The 20,112-nt window shown below is 39.0% G+C and overlaps 1 protein-coding gene across 50 annotated transcripts in view; it reads left to right on the top strand.

Moving 5' to 3' along the window:
* The window catches only part of LOC105492460 (cytoplasmic linker associated protein 1), a 309,888-nt gene that overhangs the window by 234,033 nt on the left and 55,743 nt on the right, over positions 1 to 20,112 (top strand). For 29 of the 50 annotated variants that reach the window (XM_011759589.2, XM_071072569.1, XM_011759597.2 and 26 more), the window contains 7 exons: positions 2,904 to 3,007; positions 4,842 to 4,865; positions 6,182 to 6,426; positions 9,435 to 9,498; positions 12,245 to 12,408; positions 15,604 to 15,682; positions 16,719 to 16,862. In XM_011759589.2, the coding sequence (XP_011757891.2) occupies positions 2,904 to 3,007; positions 4,842 to 4,865; positions 6,182 to 6,426; positions 9,435 to 9,498; positions 12,245 to 12,408; positions 15,604 to 15,682; positions 16,719 to 16,862 (824 nt within the window). The remainder of the gene's footprint in view (positions 1 to 2,903; positions 3,008 to 4,841; positions 4,866 to 6,181; positions 6,427 to 9,434; positions 9,499 to 12,244; positions 12,409 to 15,603; positions 15,683 to 16,718; positions 16,863 to 20,112) is intronic. The other 21 variants (XM_071072559.1, XM_071072577.1, XM_071072572.1 and 18 more) reach the window with 3 other exon arrangements.

Raw genomic sequence — 20,112 nt, forward strand, 5'->3', positions numbered from 1 at the left:
ATTTACGTTAAAACAAAACATAAAACCGGGAAGTAATTCCCTTCCTGCCACTCTGTCCCCAGGAAAATAACCAAAATTGGGTATTATTTAGGGTTCCTGTGGGGCAAGGGGGCATGGATATCACCCAACAGATTCCCTTCCAAAGTCTTTACTCTGAATAAACTGCCAAATATTAATGCTAGTTATTAATGTCAAGTTCACATTTTTTAAGGTACCATTTAGTTAACATTGTTGCAAATTATAGCATACATAATTTCATATGTATGAAAATAAGTGTATTGTTCTCAAAGTTTTATGGAAAAACAAGATCAGGATTCAGGTAATCAAGTCAGGCCAGAGGTATCCTTTGCAGCCTGCAAACCCCAAACCTGCTCCCTCAGTTCTGTTTAGCAATACTCAGCATCCACTGGTTAGCCACAGTGGCAAAAAGTAAGCATACAGTAATATATCAGTTTGTTAGATTTCATGCTAACAGTCCCTAATGACTACAGTTTTCTCAATTGAGTAAGGTAGAATCTATGAATTTGCAGACCGTTGATGGTGACAATTGTTACCAATTCACTGAGTCTGGTATTTTCTCTTTTTTCCTCTAAATGAAGCCCCCTATACTTTGTTTGTTTGTTTTTGGGTTTTGGGTTTTGGGTTTTGCAACAGGGTCTCACTTGTTGCCCAGGCTTGGAGTGTAGTAGTGTGATCTCGGGTCACTGCAACCTCTGCTACCTCTGCTACCTGGGCCCAAGCGGTCCTCCCACCTCGCTCCCCAAGTAGCTGGGACTACAGGTGCGTGCCACCACACCCAGCTAGTTTCTGTTGTTTTTGTAGAGACGGGATTTCACCGTGTTGCCCAGGCTGGTCTCAAAACTCTTGGGCTCAAGCGATTTACCCACCTTGGCCTCCCAAAGTGCTGGGATTACAGGCAAAGCCACCATGCCCTGCCTCCTGTATATTCTGATTATGTACATTTCCCTGAAGATTAGGGGCCAGACTGAGAGCACAGTCATATGTGTTCATCTCTTGGAAAAATTGAACTTTTAATAGTATCAGAGCCTTGAGACTATGGAACAGATTTTGCTCTGGTGAAAACACAAAGCTTATAGTTTTGCTTAGATCTGGATAAACATTTCCCCTTAAGATTTGAAATTCAAATTGTCTATGATATATATCAAATGATCTGTAGTCACTATGTATGGCAAAGCTGTATGCATCTTGGAAGCACAGAATAATTGCATTGTTCTTATAGTTTTAATTTTGTGTCTGAAAAATCTGTATTCTCCCTGGAGCAAGAATTGCTGGCATGAGATTTTTTTTTTTTTTTAATTTTGTTAGACTTCGTTTTATTTAAGTTTATGCTGGGTAATTTTTTAATGGCTTATAATTGAATTACTTTCATTCTGTTACTCATAAATCTACTATCTACCCTTTTTTAATGAAAAAAAACTTGAACAAAGATCGTCTATAAAACTATATGTGCACAGTAAATCTCACATTTACACTTGTTTCATATTTCAACTGATAAATATAGATATATGTAATTTTTAATGGCCTGTTTTAGTTTATATGGCACATTACCTTTTAAACATAATGACTAAGATGACAGTTGGAATGACCAGCAAATGCATTAAAAAAGGGGATAGTATAACATACAGTTTTTGTTTCTTTTAAAAAATTCATGACTGTATAACTATTGATAAGCAGTGTTTAAATTTTTCTCCCTTTCTATGGTGGTGGAAGGTATAATGTTTTGAAATTGACATTTTTAAAAAGCTAAATAACAATTCGCTTTTTAAGTTCACCAGTTTTGTAGGCACTGTCTTGTTACATATCTAAAATTTTAAATATGTTGTTTTATAGGAAAGATCAATTCATGTAAAATTAGCTTCCCTTTTATTCTAGATGCTTCTAGAATGTGGCTAACATAGAGATTTTCCTTGTCCAATGTCTTATTTGTTAACACAGAGAAAATAGAAAATATTTTATCGTAACATTTTTCTTCCAAAGGTTTTTATATGTTAGACTTTTTAAATAAGAAATTTTTTACTGGTAGATAATGTATAACACACTTAATGAAGATACGACTTACACTGCCTTTCTCCTAGTATAGTTTTAATCTCCAGCACTTCCTAAGGAAGGCTGGTCAGCTAATTTAATGGGACTTTAAAAAGTGAGTTTTCATTTCCATGTTCACAAATAAACTTAAAATTATTGTTTGAACTACTAAATTTGTTTTAAATTCATTGGATTCTTTCTGTTATTTTGTTTATCTGTATAAAGATTACCATTCTAAATTATTTGAGGAACCCAAGTAAAACTTATATTATCTAAATTTTTAATGTTCATCAGTGAAAGTGCAAGATTTTTGGTGATTATTAATTTTAATAAATTGATTTTTAAGTAATTTTTGTTGACACAGGTATGACGAACAAATATCTAAAATGAGTTTAGCAATAAACAGTAGTGACACTAATAAAAATTTGCACAGAAATCAATTTCAAATTTTAATTTTTTACCACACATTGCATTAGAACTCTTATGAAACCATGAAGCTTTCTAATTAGTTTGACCAAACATCAAGGCCACTTGCCTCTATAGGGAAAGCTAAATAGATTAAAAGATTCAACTCATAGCCCAGCTCCCATAAGTTCCCCCTTCCCTCTCATATCTCAGAAACTTTTCAATAATAAAATATCATGTTTGAACAATTTTGAGTGACAGTGCTTTGTGGCACAATAGCATTAAATGTGAACAGCTTAACCTCTACCACTGGTAAAGTCAAGTGTAGTTAAAATTGGCTAGAGATTTTTCAGTGCTTCTGTCTACTTGGTGGGAAGAGGCAGTAGTCCTTGCAAGGAATTGAGATAATTTCAATTAAAGTGACACATCTTTTGCTTTTGTTTTTTAAATAGATCGATTTGGGCTTGGCCAGCCAGGAAGAATACCTGGTTCTGTGAATGCCATGAGAGTTCTGAGCACAAGTACAGATCTTGAAGCTGCTGTTGCTGATGCTTTGGTAAGAGGCACAGTATGTATGTAAACAGAGTCTGTTTGAAATACTCATCTGCATTTCTCTCTGTCTTAACAGGAAATTGCCCCCAAATCAGATTATTAAATCATCTTTGACACTCTTTAAAATTGTGTAACGGTTGGGTAAATTTATATTGTTATTGTTTGCTCCTTAAACTTTTATCTCTGCACACATATAAGTGAAAATGGACTTTACAGAAAATATTAGTGTCAAGTATTTCTTATCGGTGCTCTTCAGTATCAAGGAGCTTTTGATGACACTGGACTTCTCAGATGTCACTGGGCTTCTTTTTTTCTTTTTAACCATGGTTTTTTTTTTTTTTCCCCCCTGGCACTTCCTTTTTTCCATTCTGTTGCTTCTATTGCTTTACAGACTTTGATGGCATAACCTAGACATTTTATTATAATAATAGGTAATAGAGTTTGAGGTTTGAAAATCTCGCGTTTATTCTATTATCTTGTCCGTTTGATTTTATGTTGTTTTTCCTAAATCTTTGAGGATGTGAAGCAATGGTGGAGTATGTTTTTGCATCATTATAGTGTAATATCTGAAAACCATAAATGATCATGGATCCTTTAATTTTTTTGGTTATACCAAAAAGTTCCTTGGTAGAATCAGCTTGTGGTCAAATTGCTTTTTAAAGATGCGTTTCAGCTAGTCACACAGTCTCTTGCATATTCCGGTTTATGTGCTCAGCATTTGAAATGGATGTTCTTTAGAACTGTCTGATCACTGGCCTTGCTCTTGCTATTTTAAGATTTATTCTCTTGTAAAGGAAAAAAAGTATGTAATATCCTGCTTTCAGATTCTTAAGTTTTTAATCCAGCCATGTTTTGTCAGATCAACATTTTACAGTTTATGGCTATGGTGATTCCAGTTTTCATTCCTTCTTGTCTCGCCCTCATTTATTCCTGCTCAGTCAGGTTCTTTGACAAGTATCTGTGAGCAAGCAGTTTGCTACTCTCATAATGCTTTTCCTGTAGGCAAGCTGCCTGGCCATGTGTATTCCTCAACCTTATGTATAGAAAGACTTTTTTTCTGGCAGGTGCTAGAGTTCAGGGTAATTGCTCTAACTATGGCTTTAAGAGTCAAGAGCTGGGACAGAATTCTCTGAAACTGTTTGTCCTTCCAAGTTGCAGCATTTAGAGTCTGTATCTTATTCGTTCAGAGACCCTGGGAAGTGGAGGTCAAAGGGGTGGGAAATGATGGATGTGAAGCCCTTAGTTGAGATTTCCACTTAAGTCAGGGGAATTTCTTAGTTCTTTAAAGAACTGCATAAGGGACTGTGTGTAAAGTTCTAGGAGGCAGAATAGGACTTGAGAGTTTGAGCTTTGGCTTGACTTGACTTGAGCTTTTCTCTGAGCTCTGGCTCCCATTAGATTCATACTGCCCTTGTTACTTTTTGTCCAAACTGTTTAGTCTCTCCAAGTGACCTGCTTCTGAAGAGAAAACACAGAAATGGTACAGAATCTTTGCCTCACTGAATAGATACCACGGTGCCAGACAGAATGTCTCAGAGGAAGAGATAGAATTAATGGTGACCTTAGAGATTTGCCTCACTGGTATGGGAAAAGTTTTAGCAAAGAATTACAGCAAGTTACCAGAAGGTCTTCTGAGACATGGAGGAGGGTTAGGAAATGCCATTTTGAAAGCATTCTTTATTATTATTCGCTTGATATGAAACGCTCGCTAACCTGTGTTTTTGGTTTGCTAAGATATGTTTTGCTGTACACTTTTGTTGCAAGAACAGTCCCTACATATGCTTCTGACATAATTCTCTATGCTTTTTCCCCATCCTTCAATATTTTCCTGCCTACAGCTGTTAGGAGACTCCAGGAGCAAGGTACCAGTGCTTTAACTTTTGTTTTACAACTTTATTTCTTCTGTTGCAAGTATATTTCTTTCAGAAGCTAGTGAAAACCAAAAAATATAGTATAGAAATTCTGATCTGAAAAATGATTTTGCTGAATCATAACAGTGATTCACCATCATTGTTGTCTTTATTCATGGTGGAGTCAGTCACCTTTCATGTACATCTGTTTTAGTATTTATTTCGAATGTCAAGCTCTGCTCCTTCGCCTAGTAGTGTTTCATTTTATTAACTCAATTTGTGCCTATTCTTACGTCGTCATGATTTCATGAATGGATTTATCAACATTTTTCTTATTTTAGGAATCTGGTTTTTGTGTGACCATATAATTTATTATCCAAACAAAAATGCTTTTGAGATTAAAAGGGAGATGCTATTAATAATTATGACAATAGGCTTAAGGCAGAACAGTCCTGAGCAAGTTGGATTAATAATAATATGCCATATTATTAGAGAAGTGTATTTGTTTGGTTTAAGCCAATAGCTATTTGTTTTGCTTCTATCAATTTTATATAGTTGCTGCTATATCATATTTATGGGTATAGCAGTTTTGTGTTCAGGGTCAGAGAAATGAATAAAGTGGGTATTATAGTCTACTTTCAGAGAAGCCTATTTGTGTTTCAAAACCCTAAGTCTTTAATAAAAGTGGCCAGGAGTTAGAAACCAGCCTGGGCAACAGAGGGAGATGACTTAGGAATCCTTTTACATGGGCTGCTTCTGCCACTGACATTTCAAATTCTGACTTTTTCAGGAAACATAAATATTCACACAAGTTTATCCATAGACCGTGCTCAAGATATATTGCTTTTGACTGCGGAGGGGCTGTTGGCTGCACGTATTTGCATTGTGCCAGGTGCCCAGCTAAAATATTTAACATATAATTTCATTTAATCCTCACAACAAGCCTGTATGATAGGTATAATTATTGTTGTCTTAAAGACGGGGAAACCGAAGCAAAAGGCCTAGGAGGCTTTCAGAAGTCATGCAGCCCAGTCAGTGTTGGCACCAGGATTGTGATCTGTCTGTCTTCCTGTAAAGTCCACACACTGTACTAGAGGCCACACTCTTTCCTCTCTACTACAGAGTGCTCTGCTTATTAGTTATTTTACCTAATGGAAAACTGCTTTTCTGTTTGTATTTCCATAATCTGTAAGCACAGGAAAAGTGTGTGTGTGCATATGTCTTTCTACACTTAACTCTTTGTTGTAGATTTTGTTTGGTATGACTCACGGTCATTTCACCTTTCTATTTCTTCCTCAATCACTCCCATCCCTCATTGGTCCTGTCAGAAGAAGCCTGTGAGGAGGAGATATGAGCCGTATGGGATGTATTCTGACGATGATGCCAACAGTGATGCCTCAAGTGTTTGCTCTGAGCGCTCATATGGCTCCAGGAATGGTGGCATTCCCCATTATCTGCGGCAGACTGAAGATGTAGCAGAAGTTCTCAACCACTGTGCTAGTTCAAACTGGTCAGAAAGGAAAGAAGGGCTTCTGGGCCTGCAGAACTTACTGAAGAGCCAAAGAACACTGAGGTGAGGACCACAGCAAGAATATGAGCTAAGTTTGAATCCCCCGTTGAACTCTTCAGGGGCTTAAAGGGTTTTCCTATAATTAATGGAGTTTTCAAGAGGTCCGCTTGCAGGAACTGGCACTAAAGGTACCAAGATGACTAAGAGACAGTCCCTGCCATCCAGAGGCTTTGAAATATCTGGCAAATATCCTTTTTTTCTTTCACTTTTTTTTTTTTTTTTTTTTTTTTTTTTTGAGATGGAATCTCGCTCTGTTGCCTAGGCTGGAGTGCAGTGGCACGATCTTGGCTCACTGCAACCTCCGTCTCCCGGGTTCAAGCGATTCTTCTCCCTCAGCCTCCTGAGTAGCCGCGCCACCACGCCTGACTAATTTTTGTATTTGTAGTAGAGACAGGGTTTCACCATATTGGCCAGGCTGGTCTCAAACTCCTGACCTCGTAATCTGCCTGCCTTTACCTCCCAAAGTGCTGGGAATACTGGTGTGAGCCACTGTGCCCAGCCCATCTGGCAAATATTCTGTAACTTGCTAGGCTGATAAAAGATTTAGGGTGGACACAGTGGCTCATACCTGTAATCCCAGCACTTTGAGAGGCCAGGGCAGGAGAAGCACTTGAGTCCAGGAGTTTGAGACCAGCCTGGGCAACAAAGGGAGACCCCCATCTCTACAAAAAAGTTAAAACGTTAGCCAGATGTGGTGACATGCATCTGTAATCCCGGATACTTCGGAGGCTGAGGCAGGAGGATCACATGAGCCCAGAGTTGGAGATTGCAGTGCATTATGGTTACACCAGTGCGCTCCAGCCTGGGTGGCAGAGCAAAACCTTGTCTCAAAAACAAAACAAAACAAAACAAAAACCTCATGTTTGGTTCCCTTCTGTTTCATATTTGTCCAGTAGATGTTATTTGAGAAATGTCTGTGTACAGTATGCAATTCAGGTTTAAAATAAATAAATAAAACAACTCTGCAGGTTAGTATGGTTCATTATACTTTAGGGTCCTAGATAGGATGTTATCAGTCTTAGTCTGGAAAATTTTGATGCACGTGTGCATATATGTAGCTTATAAATGTACATAGTAAGGAGGTAACAAAATGGAGCACTCTAGTAACAGCATTGTCTTTTAAATGGATTGTTTTCGCTTTTTTCTTTGTTTCTGTTTCATGAATTTTCTAAAGTAAGCGTGTATTATACATACCGAAAAAGTATGTGGTTATACCATATTTTGTCAAATCTAAGGCACCGTACACACACCCTTATTTTTAGCCCTTTAATAAATGTCACGCGTATTAAACCGTGGCAGCACAAAAATGTCATTGATTATAAGATGACTCAATTACAGAGATGTGAAAATTAGAGAAAGGAGATGTGAATGGGAACTAAGAAATGGGCGACTTAGAATACATGAAATGCAGTCTACTTTATCCTTTGGATAGTTTTTGTAAGATAAGTTAATGGTCATAGATGGGCATCCCTCTTGGGTTCTGTAAGGCTAACTGAGCACTGGCTGATAAGTCGCCCAGCTCTCACTGTGGCTCTTCAGGCCATCTGACTCCAGCCTCCTGTACTCATACCTGCCCCCCATTATTCGTCTGTTCATGAAGGCGATATAGGAAGTTTTGTCATGTGCCTTCTGAAACACAGGCATCCTGTGACGCTCTGGTCACCTGTCAGAAACAGAAGATGGTTTGTCACGATTGTTCCTCAAGAATCTGTTTAATCCTGGTGGTCCCACTTTGTAGATTCTTAGTGTTCACCAAGTACCTATTGAATAATTTCTAGGAATCTGTTGATTGGCGTTGGTCTAATCTAGGTTACATCGTTAACAATATTGAAGGGTCCTTGAACCAACTGTCTCATCCACATAAGAAGGCATTAATCAGGGATGATTTGTGGAAGAGAGGACCCTTCTATCAAACTTTAACCATGGGACTTGGTGGTTGTCAAGGATCAGAAAAGACAAAGGGCACCAATGTGAAATGAATGTTTGCTTTGTCCTAGGTGCAGTAGAAGGTACAATGTGTTATCTTTTTTCATCCTCTCAGCAGCCACATGACATGGCACCCTGTTTGACCAATAAGGAAAAACCAGGCTTAAAGATAGCAGAATACTTATTTATTTTATGTATTTATTTTTGAGACTGAGTTTCGCTCTTGTTGCCCAGGCTGAAGTGCAATGGCGTGATCTCGGCTCACTGCAACCTGTGCCTCCTGGGTTCAAGCGATTCTCCTGCCTCAGCCTCCTGAGTAGCTGGGATTATAGGCACTCGCCACCATGCCCAGCTGATTTTTGCATTTTTAGTAGAGACGGAGTTTCCCTATGGTGCCAGGCTGGTCTTGAATTCCTGACCTAAGGTGATCCACCTGCCTTGGCCTCCCAAAGTGCTGGGATTACAGGTGTGAGCCACTGTGCCCGGCCCAGAGTACCTTATTTACAGCAGAACTGAGATTAAAATCCAGGTCTGTCTGACCCTGAAACACATGCTGTTTTGTTTTTTGCCTTTTTCGTTTTGTACCTCTCATTACAATGCAGGATAGACGTGCTTTTTAAACTTTATTCCATTGCTTTTCAATCGTGGCATGTGGAAGACACAGCTGGGATAAAATGAAAAAGATTTTGGTGCATGGCTTTATCACTTCCAGATGTGTCCCCTTGAGTAAATCACTCAGTCTTAGTTTCCTCATCTTAAAATGAGAACCGATCTCTGGTTTTGTATTCCTATTTGATTTAGCTACAAATTAAATAAGAGTTTGTGAAAAAAAAAACCTTGTTATGTAGATATAAATTATGTAAAGCTTATGTAGTTGACTGATCAAACAGATTACCCAGGTGTGGTCGTGTGCACCTCCCAGCTACTCAGGAGGCTGAAGTTGGAGGAACACTTGAGCTTGGGAGATCAAGGCTGTAGTGAGCTATGATTGCACCACTGCGCTCCAGCCTGGGTGATAGAATGAGACCCTGTCTCAAAAATAATACAAGTAGTCAATTCATTGAATTCTGTTTTATTTCTTCTAGTCGAGTTGAACTGAAAAGGTTGTGTGAGATCTTCACCCGGATGTTTGCTGACCCTCATAGCAAGGTAGGTCTGGAAGTCATGCCTGCCCTGTCTTTCCCCCTGCATGTCTGTGTGCTCTGTGTGATATACTATCCAAGAATGAGAGCGAATTCCCGATAGTGCAGTTCCGACCTTACAGAGTAACACCAGTTTCAGCACTAGTGTATGTTACATCTTTTTAAAACAGAATTCTTGGAAACTTAAATGTGCATAAAATTTCAAGTTAATTAAGTGTGCTTCAAGTAAGAGTTATCAGGGAGAGAATCAGATGGTCTTTCTTACATTCAGCAAATATTTCTGTATGTCTCCTGTTAGCCAAACAGTGAGATAGGTGCTAGGGTATAAGATCGTATTATAATATCATGCATTTTTTAATGTTATAGTATATAGTGAAGAAAATAAGTGTATAATTATTTTTGTATCCCATGTAGAATATGTCTGTATAGGACAAGATAGAAAAAATGAAAGTATTTAATGGATTTATTGAAAAACCAGATTATTTCTTAAAATAGGATTTTGCTGTTCCCAAGAACTTGCTGAATTGGTGATCACTTAGCTGGTGCCCACACCTCCTGAGGGCCATAGGGAACACTAAGCCTGAGGAATGCTTTTTCTGAGGAGAGAGTCCCAGCTGAGGGGGAAACACCCATGCGTATGGGACAGAACACTTTCCAGGGGTGGTGGAAAAGGGGTGAGAGAAGGACTCTTTACAGAAATTTACTTGGGGTCTAGATTTTAAATACCATTGTTTGGGAGGAGGCCCTTAGAGACTATTAAATGCTTTTAGAGGAAGAAAGTAGACAGCAGGATGAAGATTTAGGGAAAGGGGTAGATAAAGAACAAAAGTAAGGTGTGGAAATGGATAGAACCTTAAATGAGCAGAAGCAAATCTTTAATGCTGACATGCAGGATCAACTAGTTTTCCTAGTAAAGATGGCCTCCTCCGAGTCTTCCTGGAAGAAAGAAACCCGTGGCAGCCAGAGAGCCCAGCCAGTTAGTCATCATCATCTTTCTTTTCCTATCCTTGCTTCCTCGTAGGAATTGTCCTTGAAATATCAAACATCCATCCACCCATTCATTCACCCAGTCATTTAACATTTACTGAGTAACTGCTCTGGGGCGGGGATATAGAAAAGAAGATACGGCCCCAGCCTTTTGAGGTGCTCATGAGCGTAAAGGGGAGTGAATGCAAGGGTTCTCCTCCCCTCTCCCCACAGCTCTCCTCACTCAGTGTCATTCTTGAAGCATGTCTTAAACTTTCTGCTATGACCCTCACAGCAAAGTCAACATTAACAATATTAATAAAAATCCACTGGGCACGGTGGCTTACACCTGTAATCCCAGCACTTTGGGAGGCCGAGGCGGGTGGATCACTTGAGGTCAAGAGTTCGAGACCAGCCTGTCCAACATGGCGAAACCCTGTCTCTACTAAAAATATAAAAATTAGCTGGGTATGGTGGCGTGTGCCTGTAATCCCAGTTATTTGGGGGGCAATCACTTGAACCTGGGAGGCGGAGGTTACAGTGAGCTGAGATCGCACCACTGCATTCCAGCCTGAACAACAGAGTGAGATTCTGTCTCAATAAAAATTCAGGAAAGGCTGAGCTTAAACCTTTAAAGGCCACATAGATATCCAAAGATAAAATGTATCAAGATTTTTCTCTAAGGTAGTGTTAAAAGCAGTAAGATTTAATGCATAAGCATAATTAGATTCTTAAGATTTAAAACATAAGCACTATTAGATGGTTTAGAACATTGATAAATTTCTGTTACCTGTCACCCCTAGATTGCTGATTCAGAAGCAGAATGTGAGGATAAAGAAGGAAATTTGTTTCCATCAGAAGTCTCTTGTACAGTGAGTTTGGAGGTCTCAGTTTAGTTAATATTTGTTAGCTGCCTGTAAGCTAAGCCAGGAATCCCACAGCTAAATGACCTTTTTCCTGAGCTGTCTCACAGGAGACCCCTGGTGGTGAATAGTTGCTCTACTAGAAATGAGGCGGGATAGGGTTCATGGGCTGTCCAAGTAGAACAAGTTTCGTTAGCAAGGTAGGGATACTCAGTGCTACTTTTCTCTCTGAAATCGGTTCAGAGATATTCCACTATGCACTCTATTTTGCCTTAGCAAAAATCATTACACAACAGCATGAGAATTATGTTAATATCTTTTATTCTAAACTGTAACCATCTGTTACTTTATGATATCCTGAAATTGGTGTACATTAAAATATCTGACGTGAAAAGCAATAGCTACACACTAGTGAGTAGGTGTTTTTATTGGCTCATTTTATAATAGTATGTGTTGACTGCTAGATAGTGAATAAGAATACTATAGAATTAGGACACAAGGATTTGTTGTTGTTTAAGAAAGAAAAGCCTTCATGATTAAACTCAGAAAAGTTCATTTCTCTCTGTACTGCTTTTTAAAGATGTATATTGAGGGAGGAGAGAATATTTCATTGGTTTGTAGCCTTTTCAGGTTTTCTTAAACGCATGAAAATGGTATTAATTCACTGCCAACTAACATGGAATTTGTTTTGTTGCATGGCCTCGTTTGCGGTGGAATTCACAACAGAGAGTAAGTTCCATTCCTTTTTCCTTTATCTGTTTTCTGCACTACATTTTCCTTCTGTACTAGGAACAGTTGTTGACAGTGTTAACCTAAGTTACAAGAGTCTGGGCAAAGCACGTATGGGCATTTTTAATGTTTTGTAGACTTTGGAGGAAATTGTGAATTCAATATGTGAAGTACTTGGTTTTCATTTGTGTCTAGGTTTTCAGTATGTTTTTGGAGACTCTTGTGGATTTTATAATAATTCATAAGGATGATTTACAAGACTGGCTTTTTGTTCTTCTCACACAATTACTTAAGAAAATGGGAGCAGATTTACTTGGATCTGTGCAAGCAAAAGTTCAAAAGGCTCTAGATGTCACAAGGTAAGTGTTTAAGAGTTAGTTTTGACGTTACAGGATACTTGTAGGTGACTTTTTGCCATTCTCTTTTGTTACCCGTGGCGTTTGTCACTCACTTGAATATCTTTTACTCAGTTCTCACTTTCTGTTGTTGACATACTTGTTGACATGTCTCACCAATCCATGAAATGAAATACCATATCTTCCTTGTGTTGATATTACTTTTGTATTTAAGACATACATAACAAACAAATGTAAAACTTTGGAAATTGATTCTCTTCTCATTAAAAAACATTTAAAGAAAACATTTAGAATATTTGTTTACATTTTTCTGAAGACCTTAGTGTTTTTATTACTTCAACTTACAAGTCATACTAGAAATTGTTCTATCAGTGTATGATGTAGAGTTTCCATTGGTCCAGGAAAATTCTCTAAATTGACAGTACATTGGCTCAGAGATTAATAGCACATTTGCAGTAGTTGTGACCCTTCTGGCTGTTATGAGAAAAGAAAAACTGCTGAAACCCAGAAAAGTTAGAAAAGACTACGTGCTGCTGCTGTTCAGAAACTGCTTCTCTATCGTCTGTGCAGTTGTGGGTCCTCAGTATGCAAGTATGAGAATTAAAAGATCTTGGAAGACACTTTGCAGTAATGTCTTGGTTGTGATTTGGTGGAATATGGATGGGGGGGAATGTCAAATTGGTGAACTTTTTTAAAGAACAAAGGAATAACTTCCAAGTGACTCAGAAAATTATCAGGGCGATAACTTTTATAAGTTACTACAACCTGGAATAATTATAGTTATCATAGAATTTCAAGATGAAAGGACCTTAAAGATGATGCTCATTTTATCTGTGAGAAACAGACACTTTACCTTGACTTTGTGTTAGTGGCTGTTTGGGAATGAAAATCCAGGATTTCTGATGATTGCACTGTTGTCTGTTCTTATTGTTGCAGACTGTCTTGTGGGTGTGTGTCCTCACCTCCTGTCAGGGCAGGGGGGTGGTATGGATAGCACTAGAGCCTTCTCTTCCCTTTCTGGCTCCCTTGACTAGCACAGTAGCATATCCTGTCCTGCCAGCTTCCCTGTGTGTGCAGCTGTTACATGACTCTGACTTCAAAGAATGCATCTGTTCCTCTACACCATGATGCCAGCTGTTTTCTTTTGGCCCTTGACCCTGTCAGTCTGTGTAATTGCATTGCTATAGAATTCTATTATCCAGAGAGATTTCCCTTCTGGTTTTTAATGAACTCAAAGTAATGTACTTGCATCTGTTGGTGAGACCTTAAAAAAAGAATAATAATAAAATAAATAAATAAGAATGAAAGTAACGTACTACATTTGCAATAAAGCCTTCAAACTTTGTCATTCCTTTGCATGGCTAAACTTAGTGGAGTTAGGGGGCATTATAGTACACCATTATACCAATGAATTATAAAGGTTTAGCCAAGATTGACTGAGGGGCTAGGCTGATAAGCTGGTATAATCGAGTGGAGTAGATAGGAGGGCTCTTGAAAGGCTGGGGCCAGTTGTGACCACATTGGGACATGGGCTCAGTAGTACCAGACTTTTAAAGAAATGTGAGAAATGTGGATTTGGGCAACATATTTGAGAATTTTTTAAGATACTGTGAATGCCAAATAAAACATATGTGAGCCAGACTTGGCCTATAGGTCACTTAATTTAGGTGAATTTACCAATGACCAGATCCATTTCATATTTTTAGGAATGGTAGGACTATTAAGATTGTATTCCTAAACTTTGGTGATTAAGGAATACAGTTGTGACTTCCTGTTAGTTTTCCTGGATGCCCCTTTAAGAGTTCTCATCTCAGTAGATTTGGTGTGAGTGCCTAAAGCATTTTTAATATTCCCTTCTTTTTCTCAGCAGTTGAGATACACAGTTGTTTAAGCTGATCTAGAATAGTCAGTGACTATTAATAGGAGGTTTTAGTGACGGCTGAGAATTGCTTCTCAGTTTATAGACTTGAGTGCTAATCTGCCTCGGTTTCTTTTCCTTTGCCTGTGCCTAACAATGGCGTATTTCCCGATTATACACGCCCATTACTGAAATGTCTTCTCCATCCACCCCATGCTGCCAGAAAAAGGGAGAGACATTTTGTGGGTGGTTTGTCGACAGTCACTTAAATCAGGTATACTAAAGTATACTTTCCTTCCCGAAGTGATCTTCAGAGATTCCAGGGTCCAACTAGATGGTGGGAGGAAAGGGTACTATTGGATCAAGTTCACTTTTTATTAGTGATTATATGTAGAATAACACTGGTACCTAATATATGCCATGTGCTTTTTATTTTTGTTGTATGATTTTATTTACTTTTCAAATCAATTCTATTTGCTTCATTTTAAAGAGTCAAATCTACTTCTTTATTTTACTACATTTATGTAGATTGGGAAAAATCTCTAAGGAGGTCCAAAGAAAGCAGTGTAGATATTTGCCTTGCAATTATCTTTCCCGTTAATATGGACGTTACATCACCATTTTCCACATGGGCCCCATTGTGCAATTTTTAACTAATACTAGTAATTACAGCATTTTAACAGAAAGAGCACTGACTCTCTGGCCAAGAGTCCCTGAGGGCTACTTGATTGGATTAGAGATGCATGATGCCACAAGAAATAAGATCAGCAAAGGCAAGAATGGAGCAAGAGAAGGGGCTCCTGGGGCCCCAGGCTTCTGTGTGTGATTTGTGGCTGGATGGGAAATGTTTTGTCGCCGTCTCACAGGCGACACACTTTTGTGGTGTGCAGGGACCCTAAGCAGTGACCAGGACCAAAGAGGATGGTACGGTTAGTTTAAGCAGGGTCAGCTGTAAGCAGCCCAGTCAGGATGTAAAAATGAGATTTGGGTATCAGAAGCGATTTTTATGTTTAAGCAATATCCAGAAAGGTAGCTGGAGGGAAAATGAGCAACTCCCTAAAATGGCGGGTAGAAATTTCTTCCTTAGTTTATTGCTTAGTCTTAATTTTTTAAATAGCCACTCAAAGTAAGTTCAGTTTGTGTTTGGGGACTGCAAAAAGATTTTCCTTTTTCCATATTTTCTGTATAACATATATTACTTTACATAAAACGAAAAGCACTGTTAAAAATGTGAACAGGGTTTTACATACATTAACTTACAATGATATGCTTTTGTTAAATAGTTTTATATTGTTTTGTAATAAATTTCTTTAAAAATCACTTTTTTCCCACCAACCTAGGGACTCCTTTCCATTTGATCAACAATTTAACATTTTGATGAGATTTATTGTGGATCAAACTCAAACTCCAAACCTCAAGGTCAGTAATTATTTGTCATTACAATTCAACCCTGGAACTCAAATTTGCTTAAATTTACTTTTGTTTGTACATGACCCATGTTTAGCTATTGTGAATAAATCTGCTGTGAGCATTCTTGCTTGATTCTTTGTGGACATGTTCCTGTTTCTCTTGGTTTGGTACCTAGTAGTGTATTTGCTGGTTCATTGGATAGGTATATGTTTAGCTTTTTTAGAAACCACTAAAATGGTGGTACCATATTGTATTCACCAGTAGTTTATGAGAGCTCTAGTTTTTCTACATCCTCACTAACATTTGGGCAGTACTAGTCTTTTTCACAATTAATATTTAAACTAGAAAATTAAGACATTCTTATGTGTGGAAATAGGTATCTTGTTGGAATGTTTAATATTAACATTCTAAGCTATGCAAGTTAATTGTTACATGTTGTGGAAAATCATACCTGTAATAACAAGACCAAGTTTGAGGGAGGATGTGTGTTAATTTGAATTAGGTCACGTTCATCGTCTGTTCTTTGATCATTAACTTTTTGGAGGTTTTAGGATGAGCCTAATAAATAATTACCTTTTTCTCCTGAAGTCAAAACTAGTTGAGAAGTTGATGGTGAAGTTAGGGCAGAGCATCAGCTTGATTACTGAAAATGCTGCCTTACAGACCATGGCCTAGAATGTGTGACAAGACTAGAGCTGAACGTAGCCTGCAGTCAGTGGCAGAGCTGGAAATCCCACAGGCCTCTCACAAGGGCTCCTGCCCCTGAAGTGTCTTACAGCATAGGTGAGGGGGAGAGCACGCTTCTCTACAGGCACCTAAAAATGAAGAAAACTGAGTCTTGTGCTTCTTCCTGTCCCCAGACTTACCAATCAGTCATTTCATGCTTTTTCCCCTGTTGGATGTCGCTCCATGTGGAAACTATCAATACAGGAGAAAGAAAGGCGATCACTCTCAACAGGGTTTACTTTTCTCTAGCCACCTGATAAGAATTGTGTTCAAAGATTCATCAAGTGTACTTAATGTTTATAGTTATTGGCTCTTTCAGGTCAAAGTTGCAATCCTGAAATACATTGAGTCTCTGGCCAGACAGATGGATCCAACAGATTTTGTAAACTCTAGTGAGACAAGGCTTGCTGTTTCTAGAATCATAACCTGGACAACAGAACCAAAGAGTTCAGACGTGAGAAAGGTATGTCCGAGAGAACTGATGTATAATTACAGATTGTTCCTGGGCTTGTGTTAGACAAATGTATTTAGAAACTTGAAAACTACGCCGCCCACACACAAACCTTTTGTCCCTAAGGCTCTGCTGTTGCTCTTTTCTCTCTCCGGCTCTGCCCAGTTTTGAACATAAAAATGAAAATCTGAGATCTTGCACGATGGGCTTATGGTTTCCCCAGGCATCTATTTTATATATTTTCTAATATGAAATCACTAGTAAATTATTGTCTTTTACACAGATGTTTGTTTTCCTTATATCAGTTTGTAATACATACTTTGAAGACAAAATTGCAGACCTAGGGCTGGCTGGCTACAAGGTTCCTGATCGTTAAAATGTAGTTGAAAAGTTTGATAAGATGCAATAGATTCTTAAAAAAGAGCAAACATCTTTCAATATGTAGCACGTAAGTATGTGTGTGATATGTGAGTATGTGCTTCTGCGATGGAATGTTACTTAAGTATTGCCTGCTACGGGCTGAAACATATTTTAGATTTGCATATTACCTCGATTAGGGCCTGTTTGGAACAAATGAGCTTTGAAGATAATGCCCACTCCCTGTGGACATGCACATTATAATATTTGAACAAGGACTTACTGTCCTTACTATTCTATTCAGAACATTACAGATAATTTTGAATTATTAGCCTGAGGCTCCAAAAACCTCAGCTTATTTTGATACTAGCTCAAGCCAAATATAAATAGAACATTAGGTATCTTGCCAGAAATCACTTCGTTCATTTACTGTTTGAATGAGCTTCAACACTTGTTTCAGTTATTTTGGATTATACAGTGTTACTTCGCAAAGCTTTATCTCCACTGACGTGCTACTTTCCATGCCTGCCCCCCTACTTCTCCTTTCCCATTGTGAGGTGTACTTAAATCCTCACCTTCACACCTAACTTATACCTAGGTTCTAGGACAATAATCCTGATCTTCAGAGGAATTTGAGAAGATTCAGATTTAATAGTTCCCAGTCCTGGCTGCAATTAAAATCAACGTGGATTTCTGAGCTCTGTTCCCAAGGAATTTGATTTCATTGGTATAGGGCAGAACCTAGACACTCTGTTGTTTTTTTGATGGGGGTTCCTTTCACTCTTGGCTGATTTTTAATACACAGACAAGGCCTAGTATTTTGGGCCATGGCCCTGGAATGAACCTCAAGACATACAGACTACTGATGTAGTCTTGATCTGTTTCTTGCAAATTCTCTTGCTAGGCAGTGTTGCTCCTCAGTATCTTCAGGACTAGGCTTGGCCTCTGTGTTCCTTGGCATCTTCCCCACCACCCTACCTTGGACCTAGAGTTTTTGTGCTTCCTCTAAACCCACTTTAGTGGTTAGGGCCCTGTTACCCTGGGCAACTTCCTTTAAACTGATGGAATACTGGCCTGGTTTTCTGTATGTTGTCACTCAGTGCACTCTGTATTAATCATAGAAAGCTTCCTAGAGAAGATAAGATTCATCCTCAGATGTGGAATATGGATGCAGTTTGCGTAAGTGATGAGTTTAGGGGAAGGACAATAGTCCTGTTTAAGAAATGAGATTTGTCTGGGAACAGTGAAATAGACTGATATGTCTGAAGCAGAGGGTTTGGGAAGTTGAGCAGTAAGGAGACTGTTTTGCTCACCCTGCATGCTCAATGCCTGGCATATGCCTGGAGTAACATAGTAGGCATTAATATATTTTGAATGAATTAATGAATGATAACTACCCATATGGAATGATTTCATTTCAAATGATATTTTGAAGCCATCATTTTTAAAACTATAGTTTTGGAAGTTCCCTTCTTTTGACTTCTTTATTCGTTTTCTATTGTATAACAAATTACCACATACTTCCCTTGAAACAATACAGATTATCTCACAGTAATAAATCAGGAATCTGGCATGTGTTCTCTGGGTCCTCTGGTCGGTGTCTCAGAGGCTGAAACAAGATGTCATCTGGATCTGCAGTCTCATCTGAGGCTGAGATCTTCTTCCAGCTCATTGGTTCTTGGCAAATTTCAGTCTCTCGCCGGTGTAGAACTCAGCCGCCTGCTTTCTTGCTGACTGTCAACCGGGGAGCCATTCTCAGATAGTAGAGGCTACCAGGAAGTTTGCTTATTCAAAGCTATCGGGAGAATACATGAAGAAATAATAACTAAGAAACTCCCCAAATTCGACAAAAAACATTATACATCTAAGTAGCCCAACAAACTAAAAAAATTTGGATTTTTTGTTTGTTTGTTTATTTGTTTGTTTTGAGATGGAGTCTCGCTCTGTCACCCAGGCTGGAGTGCAGTGGTGCGATCTCGACTCACTGCAATCTCCGCCTCCCGGGTTCAAGTGATTCTCCTGCCTCAGCTTCTTGAGTAGCTGGGATTATAGGTGCACACTACCACACCTAGCTAATTTTTGTATTTTTAGTAGAGACGGGGTTTCACCATGTTGTTCAGGCTGGTCTTGAACTCCTGACCTCGTGATCCGCCCGCCTTGGCCTCCCAAAGTGCTGGGATTACAGGCATGAGCCACCGCGCCCAGCCAAGATCTTTTAATAAAAGGATTCACACCTAGACACATAATATCTAATTGCTGAAAGCCAAAGCTTGCTGAAAGCAGCAAGAGGGGAGAAACTCATCCCATGCACAAGATCCTCAATAAGATTAACAGCTCATTTCTCTTCAGAAACCACGGAGGACAGAAGGCAATGGATGACATTGAAGGTGCTGAAAGAAAAAAAGCGATTAGCCAAGAATTCACTGTTTGGCAAAACTCTAATTCCAAAATGAAGGAGAAATTAAAACAAAGCCAGCCATAGAATCTCTCTCATTTTGAATCTCCCTGATGCCTTTTTTTTTTTTTTTTTTTTTTTTGAGACAGAGTCTTGCTCTGTCGCCCAGGCTGGAGTGCAATGGCCCGATCTCAGCTTACTGCAAGCTCCGCCTCCCAGGTTTACACCATTCTCCTGCCTCAGCCTCCCGAGTAGCTGGGACTACAGGTGCCCGCCACCTCGCCTGGCTAGTTTTTTGTGTGTTTTTTTAGTATAGACGGGGTTTCACCGTGTTAGCCAGGATGGTCTCAATCTCCTGACCTCGTGATCCTCCCGTCTTGGCATCCCAAAGTGCTGGGATTACAGGCTTGAGCCACCGCGCCCGGCCTCCCTGATGCCTTTTAAGGGCTTGCCTGATTAGGTCAGGCCCACCCAGGATAATCTTCCTTTGGATTAACTCAAAGTCAACTG

Source organism: Macaca nemestrina, chromosome 11 (assembly GCF_043159975.1).
Source record: "Macaca nemestrina isolate mMacNem1 chromosome 11, mMacNem.hap1, whole genome shotgun sequence".
NCBI lineage: Eukaryota > Metazoa > Chordata > Mammalia > Primates > Cercopithecidae > Macaca > Macaca nemestrina.